This window comes from Echeneis naucrates, chromosome 5, assembly GCF_900963305.1.
Source record: "Echeneis naucrates chromosome 5, fEcheNa1.1, whole genome shotgun sequence".
Classification (NCBI taxonomy): Eukaryota; Metazoa; Chordata; class Actinopteri; order Carangiformes; family Echeneidae; genus Echeneis; species Echeneis naucrates.
Window position 1 is genome coordinate 19,167,585 of NC_042515.1, and position 10,415 is coordinate 19,177,999.

Consider the following 10,415-nt stretch of genomic DNA (forward strand, 5'->3'; position numbering starts at 1 on the left):
AAACAAAAGGAGGTAAAAAGGTAACATGAGCAGAAGCACATGCAATCAAAAGCTCCCAGATTGTTCACTGTTGTTTGGATGAAACAATGATGGTTTTTCATCTGGATTGAGCCAACAAGACAGTAATTACTGAGCACGCTGCCTTGTCACACATTAAAACGCCTCACCACTAAAAAAATGTTTTAATATAGTATAAAAGTCAGCAACCCAGGATTTGATTATTAATCCAACCATGTGCTATTCTAGCTCTTTTCTACAAAAATGTTTTAAAAATGTTAAACATCAAGGAAATGAAAGATAGATGCAACAAATAATATGAATAAAAGCCTTCCTATATGAATGAAGCCTTTTTCCACTGATCTATAATATAATAATCTATATTTGATATGCACACATTTCAGGGCACAGATTGTGGAGTAAATTCAGTGTTTTGAACTCGAGTAAATATCATTCACCTTTCCCACAAAGCAGCTCAGGTGAGGCAGTGTTTTAATATCCAGCCTGGTTTCACTTTCTTTTCTGTCTCTTCCCCGCTTCCTCTCTTTTCTCTCTCCATTTGAAGGAATACTTTTTTTTTTTTTTTGTTTTGTAGGTATTATTTACCATTTTCAATTTAAAGCGGTCTCTGCTTTCACATAGTCGAATATAAATTCTCCTCATTCGGGTAGTATAATGAAAAAGAACTTCTCACTTTCCCCGGCGCTTTCTGCATCAATAAGAAGTGGCTAAACCAAGTGGCAGCTTCGCACCACATCATCATTACTTGATAAAACTGATTAAACACATCTCTGCAAGCCAAGTCATAATTTGCTGCTTAACAAGGACCTCCAGCGCAGTGTTGCACCTAAAACGCAGCTGAATGTAAACATGATTAATGATGTGAGGTGCATATTTAGCCCGTGGATGAAGACAGAGGGAGAAAAAGCAAGATAGCAGGAGCACGGTGGATGATGTGCCAACACGTGGTAATTAGTGGCTAAGGTAAACAGTCATGGGGGAAGCCTAAGGGCAGGTTCACAGCTGGTTAGTGGATGCTCTCACTCTAGCATTCAACATCCTCGAGGCTCTGGACAGAAAAAAAGGAGGAAGTCAGGAAATGCACTGCGTTCACTGAGGAGTGGTGGGGCGTTTCTGCGTGTGTGTGTGTGTGTGTGTGTGTGTCCACACTTCAGACACTCTGTGCTGTGAGGGACTGCACTTAAACTGTCTTCTTCCATCAGTTTGAGATGGCATGTTGCTCATACTCACAAATGATTGGTGGTTGGCCTGTAACCTTGGCAACGCAGGCTAGAAGAGGGGGGAAACTTTTTTTTTTTTTTTTCCAAAAGGTTGAAAAAATTGGTTTGGGAAGTGAAATCATTTAAGACCTCATATTCACCCAATCATTTGACCTTCATATCCTCTTTCTGTCACAGTGTGATGAAAGGGAAGATGTGTTTTGGGATTTGTTTTGTTTTTTTTTTTTTGGTTATTTAAACAGTGCATTTAAAAAAGATATAAATCATGCTGAATTTTTTTTGTCAGGAGAATTTTGACTTATCATCTGAAAAATTACTTTGAACTTTTCACATTTCCTGTCAGAAACCTCCCACTTCTCCTACAGTGAAGGGTGGAAACAAAAAGTTTTTCAAACATCATGGTTAATAAATGAATCAGAATTTGACTTTGAAAATGTGGTTTAGGTTTAGAAAAGTCTTTAAAATGCATTTTTACAACAGGGCTTTTGGCTCAATAGTTACAAGGGATCAGAGGACAATATTACATTTGTGACACAACTCGGTGTGAAAACATAGGGAAGCATATTTTGTCATGATGAACTGAATATATGTGGCTGTGGTAAGTTCATCTTAGCAATATATACTTTAAGTTAAAACCAAGTTATTTATTCTAGTTTCTATTTGAATAGATTTTATCTTCTATTGTGATTCACACGGGTGACTCACCTATGACGAAAGGTATTTCTTTTATACATTTGACACCTAGAAAACACACTCTCTCTCTCTCACACAGTTAGTAAGAGAGGTATCAAGGGAGGGCAGGATCTTGATGAGAAGATGAGAACATATTTGTTTTTGTCACATAGCTGGAGAAAGAATTTAGTCAATGTTAATGAGAGGCAATTAGTTTTGATTAAAAATGAGATTGCTCCCTAACATGCGATGTAGCTATATAAAAATGAAATAATGATTCATTTCTGTTGGTATAAGACATTATTGTCAACAGAAGTAACCGTGCAGTAATGATACAATTGCTCTGAGGCCAAAGAGGAGGAAAAAAATTCATTTAGATACATGGCTGTGTGTACCTCAGGAGTTGCTCATAATAAATCGTGTGGGAGTTCACATATCCAAGTGTGCCTTTGTGTAACATGTACACAAAATACGTTTGCATTGGAGGCATCAGCAGTTGTTCAACTTTTTGTGATGATTCCACCTACATTTTCCTCCTTGTGTTTTTGATTTTATGTTATTATTTGCTTTACCTCTGATACCCACCTGTGCTGTGGACATACATACATGAATATGAGAGCACACTGCTGTGTGTGTGATAAACTAACCTGCTTTGCATATCTGTGCTCACTCTCCACAGCATCCATTGTAATTGGAAAATGGTGGTGTGAGATGGAACCGTGTCTGGAGGGTGAGGAGTGTAAGACTCTGCCTGACAACTCTGGATGGATGTGCTCCTCTGGGAACAAAATCAAGACCACAAGGGTGAGACCACATGCACACACACACACACACGCGCACACACACACACACACAACAAAGCACCAATTCATCCATCTGCATACAGAGACCAATGCACACACAGGAATACACATTCACACACAAGTGCACATACATCATTTTCACAAAGACACTGCCTAAAATTTCAGACATATTTTGCTTTAATATTCCATTTTTCCTCTGATACATGAAATAAGGATGTTGCAACAAAATAAGAAGAAGATGTGTTTGAGTACTTGGATTAAATGCTTTGACAAAGCTTCTCTGCCACTTGACTGCTTCATTTTTAATTCATCTTTAATCTTCTGTCATCAAACAATTACATGCACACTGTATCAAACCCGTCGGTAAAAGGTGATTTGGGCGAGTGTCAGCATATCAACAATCGCCTCTGTAAAACAAGGCAGACTCTGTTTTGATGTGCGCTACCTATCCATGAGGGCCCATAGTGGTAAAGAGCAAATATAAAAAAGACAGTAAACAAACAGGTGGGCTCTGCCTCAGGCCACACACCTCGCAGAGATAAAGTTAACGGTCTCTCTGTTCCTGCACTGCCTCTCGGCTCTGTAAACCAACTCCAAATGCAGCATGCAAAAATAATGAGGGAGTTAAATCCTCGAAGCCAGCAGTCCAGCACCCTGTGACAGGTTGATCACCCGGTTTGTATTTATTTAATTCAGCCTCCCACCCCCCTGCTCTTGAGCAGCAACCCCGCTTTCTGCCAAACCTTCATACTCATATGCACTTGGTGCTTGGTGACAACTTAACTTTGAATACTTTGAATAGAAGCAGAAACTAATGTGATGGCAGGAGAAAGAGGGAACCGCCAGTGAAGGTTAGACCGCATGGGGCTTCCCAAGGTTGTTCTGAAGATTTATACGCCAACAGATAGACATAAAGCTCTCACTGGGGGCCCTCACAGCCGCCACAGGCTTAAAAGTTTCAGAAAGAAGTTGATCGAGTGGGGTTTTGCCAGCCTGTCAAGGTAAGGTGCAGTACTTGGTTCACTATTAAAGAATGCATCTTTAAATCTCAATTCAGTCATTTGCGCAATTTCAAATAAGTAGACTTGAAATATTGATTGTTTTAAATTGGCAGAACTTATTTTGTTTCTCTTCTTTTGTAGAGAAAAGATTGTAATGTGTAGAATTTTGTACATAAATAAAGAAAAGCTTAATGCATATTTATGAGTAAAATAGCTTCATATTAATTGAATCAAAACCTTAAGATAAAAGGGCCCTGGTCAGGCCTGAAGGTGCTTTTCTACCCAATACACACGTGTCTTTTTTTTCTTGACCCTCTCTTTGCAGAACACCCAGCCATACTCCCCTTTTTAGCTTCCGGAAGCAAAATGCAGGGGATGCGTCAACTGAAATTGAGCTGCATTCTTGCTTCTGTAAAGGTCAGTCTTTTTCTTAAGCTGTTCTTTGTTTTTGTTTTCCCTTTTTCTCTCACTACATCACGGCATGCACGTGACTGTCAGGCAGTAGGAGTGGGACCAACTCATGTTCAATGACTTCTCATTAACCCAAATGCTCAGCGCAAAATAATCAAGTGTGTGTTTACATGCTGTGCATGATTGGGCAGGCGTGACACAAATACTGAACGCACCGCCACCCACTCTAAATATTTATCACCCAGCACAGGCAGCAGTCACATAGTATAAAAAGAAAGTTGCTGTGTATTTTTATACATATACACGCACACACTGACACATATACACATATACATACACACACACACTGACACATATATATGCATAGGATATATAGATATCTCAACGGTGACAGGTGTATTACTGAATTGTAGTCTAGATTGGTGAATGTGCATATACCGTAGCAGAGCACTTACTGAGTACTGTAGAAACACACACATAGAGCCAGGTCCACCCCTCAGCAGAACACTGCAGTCTGTGATCAGTGTGTAATGGCAGGATCAGTCCCTCCTCCTTTCATTGCTTCCTTTGTTCCATGTCCTGTTTTTGCTATCGGCGACTGTGTGGGCTTGATTACAGTGCCTTGCTCTGGTCTGCCAATCCCATTAAGCACTAATCTGTGACATGCTACTTGCTCCTCTCTGCGTTTCCTCCTAGTTACGTGTGCGCACACACACGTTTGATGTGTTTGATATGTATGTGTTTGTCCGTGTATGCTCATGTGTGCGTGAGACCCCCGGGCAGACATCTTCCCTTTTTCGTTGTGTGGCTCCTTATCAGAGTCCACTTGATATCCTGATCCCCCTCTGAGGGTCTGGTTGAAGCAGCTATCAGCAGACAGCATTGCCCACAGGCTACATGAAAGGGCTTTTATCCTGCACTCTGCTCTCTGTTTTGATCAACATTCCTCATTCACCTGCCTCTCAGGCCAAATTGCCTCATTTGTATTTGTTTTGTCACAAGTAAGCAAGCCCACGAGACAACTTTTTTTTTTTTTCATTATTTACTTGTTTGTTTGTTTGCGTTTTTTCATTCCCAACCATTTTATTTCCTGCAGGTTTTCATTTTGCTCTGAAAAATGTCAGTGAAGCACAATGAGGGAGGCACGCAGGCACATGTTCACCCACACACCAACTTCGTCACCATCTTTCATAGAAATCGGCATGAAAAGTAAAAGAGCCTAGCAAAGCCAGTGCCTGACACCCATGTTTCTTCTTTCCTTTCTTTATGTCTTTCAGAGAGGGAGCCCTTCATTGCCTGTTCTGTAGCAGCAGACAAGGCAGCCCATTTTGTTTGTGGAAGTCACAGTGAGAGCGAGGCTGGGAAGCACCTTCCAAAACACTCACCCACCATAGATCTGCATTACCTGCTCCACTGGCTAAATAGATCAATCCATTTCTGCTCCCTCCAAACAATTATACACCTTCAGAGAAACAGGCAGAGTGAGAGAGGCTGACACGAACTACTAATTCTTCGCCCTTGATTTTGATGCAGTTAAAAAGAATTGTGTTGGGGGTTTATATATATATATATATATATATATATATATCCACACTGTTCCTCTGCTACAGTGCATCACCAGTATCAAAGCAGGAATATCATCAGGCAATAAATTATATCACACTTCCACTTGTTTATATACGGTTTTTCTTTCAACTGTGTAAGTCCACAGTAGTTCCACTTTGGAGTATGTAATTGCTCTGATTAGTGAGTGCTAAGCATTACAATCCAGTGAAGCACTACGCTCTTTCACACTTTATAGTGTGTGGCCTGCCTAACAATTTACTTGCTGTTCAGAGAGCAGCATGGCTCTTATTAAGAGGAGCATGGGGTACGGGCATTTTTCTCAAGTAAAATAACACACTATGACAAGATGTAGACCATCTGTGAGACAGTTTCAGAGCAAAAGTGACCTACCAGCAGATGCATCACCATCTTAATTTGTCAAACCGGGAGACCACGCTCCGCAGTTGATCAAAATGAACTCCAAGCGGCCATGCAACGTGAAGTTCAACTTCACGGAGAAAATCATCTCTCACCTCTGTGCTTAGCAACATTTCTCATCCTCCTCCTCCACTCCTGTTGAATGTCATCATGAAGAGCAACATAAAAATCATACACATATGGTAAACAGTGTTTCATTTTTGGATAAATAATAAATGACTTTTTTGAAAAGTATGAAACTGCAAGCCGACAGATGGCTGCAAAGACTGCCCAGGTTGTCATCCTCATGACAATTTTATACAGGTTTGGAGTGGAGGAGTTCATTCCAAGAGCTACTGATTAATTTATATTTGTTTTCTTTGCTTTTTCCATTGTCAATGTCACATTAAATGGATCTTGATGTATTTTGTTGTCTGGAGTCTTCTGTTTTTAGAGGGTGCTCTTTACTGCTGTTTGAAGAGGTTTCTCAGCTGGCATGATTGATTTGTTCAGCACTAAACGAGAAAGGGGGAAAGGGTAGGCTGTGTTTGCACTAAATTCTTTCGCTAAGGCAATTGTCCTTGGCTCCTTTTACTAACTGAAGTCTGAGTAAATTGCAATTTAATGCAGCTAGCAAATTTGAATGCAGATGGCTTAGTTGCCAGCAAAGACGGGATAGGCAGGAAATCCTTGAGCAATCCACTGCTACCTGCTGCACTGTTCATTTGAAGAGACAGAGGACAAAAAAGAATAGACACTTTGAGTCTCACAGACACACAAACACACAGACACACACATGCACGTGGGTTTAAATGACAGCATTTGCATACAACCATTTTCCTCCTGCCAACAAACCTCTGGTGGATTCTGTTTGAGATAAAGAGTGAGCTGCAATGTATAACCCGTTAAAGCTCTTGTTCGAGAGAGGCCATTCTTCTGCTCCGCCATTTTGGTGCGTTGTTGTATTGTCGATGATCCATATGAGCTCATAGTATGTACAGGATATGCTTAAGAATCATAAGAGATAAGAGTCAAATTTTATGGGGCAAGATGTTGTGACAAGGCCTGGAGAGCAACATCAACTTGTCAAGAGTGTGATTTTGAAGCCTTGTAGAACAATGCCGAGGAGCACTGCAGTGTAGCTGCCTAAATTTTTCAATTACATAGTCTGCAATAGATTACACTGTCTGTGGTGCTTGAGTCTTTCTTTGACTGTGAGAAAGGTTAAATTCTGAAAGAAGCCTCTTGAAAATGTCAGATGTATTTTTGTAGGATATCCCTGCGGTCGCCCTGATTCCCTTTACAATAAACCACTAAAGTTCTTGCATGCGTCTTTTGGATTTTTGAAAGCCTAAATGCAGTTGGCATATTTCACATATGCCAACTGCTAATGTTGGACTATAAACAAACAACAACACTCAGCGAGGCCATCAATAACTACACACAAGATAGTACGGAGCCCCATAGGGGTCAAGTGGAGAAAATGTTTTGGCTTTACCTCGTGATATGATATCCGACTGCGTTATTTGTGTGTCCGCTCAGCTGCCCCCAGTGCAACGTTGGCTAAAATATGGATCGTGTAAATCAGCTAATTAAATTTTACTTAGAGCTTGTACCTTCAGTACAGTAAATTCACTGTACTGAAGGTTAGAGCCTTCCTATATTAATGCCATTCAAACTTAGAAATTGTGGCGATGGTAGTCTTTGCATTCACATGCATGAACAGAGTTTTTTTTTTTTTTAATTCAAACATAATCAAGTCCTTCATACAAAAGGAATTTTTCAAAAATAAAAAATACGACCTGAAGACAAAAGCACCTGCTATGGTATAAGATATTCCAGTAATGGGTGTCGCCCGCACCACTCATTGTGCAGATCAATCCAAAACAACAACAAAAAACTGACCCAAACCTTGCCCCCTAAAGGGCTCCGTTAGATAGAACAGGAAAATCTTTACTTTAGAACATTTTTATGATGACATTATATGTGATAGCTTCATTCATTATGTAGGGATAAAAATAATAAAGGGAAAGTGGAAAATGCATATAAATGTAAGTAAAATCTTAAAACCTGTTAACCCTAACACTGTGGCCCCATTCAAGCTTTTCAAACAATAGATTCTCACTCCAAAATGAACTAAGCTACTAAAATTAAGGTTTGTGGAGTCTAAAAATTATGCATTAAAGTAAAGCCACTTTATAAAGCCTGCCTCTGCTTTAGCACACCACACTGTACACAAATACAGGTGCACACTACTCTACCCACAGGAGAAAAAAATAGGTTAATGAAATAATTTGGCTCTCTTGCTGGTGTGTCCAACATATTGCCGCTGTGAGACTGTGCCACAGCTCACACAGTCTCAAGTAGCAGCTTCTACAATGAAATCCAAACACCTGGCCACCACCTGCCAGGCCTGCTGGAAATGTCATGGCTGGGTTTCTTAGCTGAACAGGATTATGGGATTTCTAATTTGCTCCACGTTGTGCAGGTGCTTTCAAATTTGTTCCCTCTGAAATCTTAAAGAAGTGAAATAGCTGGAAAATGTGATAAAAGGAAGTTGAAGGCATATTCTGGCAAATATTTATATTTGTTGGCCGTGTAGATGGCCATGGAAGGGCCAAGAACTCAGCTGCTTTAACTGTTGTTGACATCACACAGTCTGTATTGGTTGAGCTTCAGGTTGAGCAGGATGTTGAAAAGCTGGACATTCAATAGCAGTCTCAAGGTCGCACAATGTACCATTGAAATGTGTCCAGGTTTGCAGCTGAGGCTGAATAACAGTCCCTGAACCAGAGTCACGGAGAGACAGCTCAGACTCCACAGTGGGGGCCCCGATCCCATTTAGCAAAGCCAAAGTCATTTTATCATGTTGGAGGAAAATCCTCAGCTTTGATTGGCTGGCTTGGTATGAAGGTGCAAACAAGAGGGGCAAGTGAGCCTGGGTGATAAGGATGTTGCTAAAATGGTCTAAGATAAAGTCAAAGATATGCCAGTGTTTGTGAAGCAGACATACACAACATGGAAACGCATTAGTTTTCTTTCATCCTCTTGTGGAAAGCTTTTCACACATATATTCCTGTCACCTATAAACACCAAAGACACTTTCATTTTCACCGTGGTTTCCACTCATATAGTGAAAGGGAGTGAGGCGTGGCTGTACAAAGCTTCAGTAGTTCAAAAGACTCGAAGGGAGCGATTCTTCAGGGTCTAACCCTCGCACACTTGTATGCCTTTGTTCTATCTAAGTGTGTGTGTGTTTTCTCTCCTCTCCTCTTCCCCCTGTGTGTTGCAGATTCATCCCAGGACCTAACAGAGAGCTCCCATTGCAGGGCTATGTGCCAGGCTCTTCCCCTCATCTACCCTTTTCTCTTCTCACCGAACGGACTAAAACTATTACATCCACGGCTACTGACTGGATTACCTGGGACCACAGAAAGGATATCCACCCAGATAAAACAGCTTTGCTTGCGTGGTGCCAAGGATTTCAAACCAGACTAATCCCCTGTTTGATCAATGAGCCCCATGTTGGTGACTCTCCTCTTCCACACAGTTGTGGCCAGTTTTCCTACCTACTCTCTGTCTCTCTCTCTCTGTTTCCCTCACTTTGTCTCCCCTTGAAAAACTGAAACAGCTTAGCGGGGGTTATTTAGAGGTTGTTAAAACATTATTTGAAGATGTTCACCCCTGCCTGCCTTCCTGAAGGTAAATGGGTTGAGGGGCTTATATGGAACTGCACATGGGAGAAACAGAACTATGGGAGAGAAATTACTATGATATCCATTTATTTCTGTGTGGAAGGCATTTGAGTCAGACTACATTAGCTGGATGGCATTGCTGTGAAGACAGAGAGAAGAGTTAGCTGAAATGAACTGGATTGTCAGAGAACATGACCACGAACCTATGAGAGTTAATGAAGAATCTCTGGGAGGCTTCGAAGTCTGCCCTCTTGGCCTCACCTTCAAACTCCTTGATGGACATTTGAACTTGACTTTTATTAGTGGACATGCCCAGTGTAAATTGATGAGCACATCCTTTTCTTTGTATGTATTAAAATTTGTGTATATATACATATATAAATACATTACACATATGAGAGATCCAAGAAGCTGAAAAATATATTTAAGACTTTATCGGGAGCTCCAACTATTGATCAGCCCCTGAATATAATCCAGAGACGTTGTTCCAATATAGTGTGTATAGGACAGCATTGCAGTGTGTGTTTGCATTGGAAAAAGCCACAATGGAGTCATTAAAATAAGTTTTGGTCACTGTTCTCATCCAGCAATGTTGTTGGTTAGGCCAGAAAATGCTTGTAGTTTCTGTAAAGA

General features: G+C 40.7%; 1 protein-coding gene across 2 annotated transcripts in view; it reads left to right on the plus strand.

Annotated features, from left to right (window-relative positions):
- tafa1b (TAFA chemokine like family member 1b) overlaps positions 1-9,488 on the plus strand; it is a 100,404-nt gene extending 90,916 nt beyond the window's left edge. The window contains exons 4-6 of one of the 2 annotated variants that reach the window (XR_003840751.1): positions 2,590-2,714; positions 4,040-4,131; positions 5,403-5,554. Coding sequence is in view for 1 of the 2 variants with exons in the window: in XM_029502723.1 (XP_029358583.1) it covers positions 2,590-2,714; positions 9,380-9,397 (143 nt within the window). In the remaining variant the exon portion in view is untranslated. Of the gene's footprint in view, positions 1-2,589; positions 2,715-4,039; positions 4,132-5,402; positions 5,555-9,379 lie in introns of those variants that run through there. The other variant, XM_029502723.1, reaches the window with a different exon arrangement.
- The last annotated feature ends 927 nt before the right edge of the window (positions 9,489-10,415 follow it).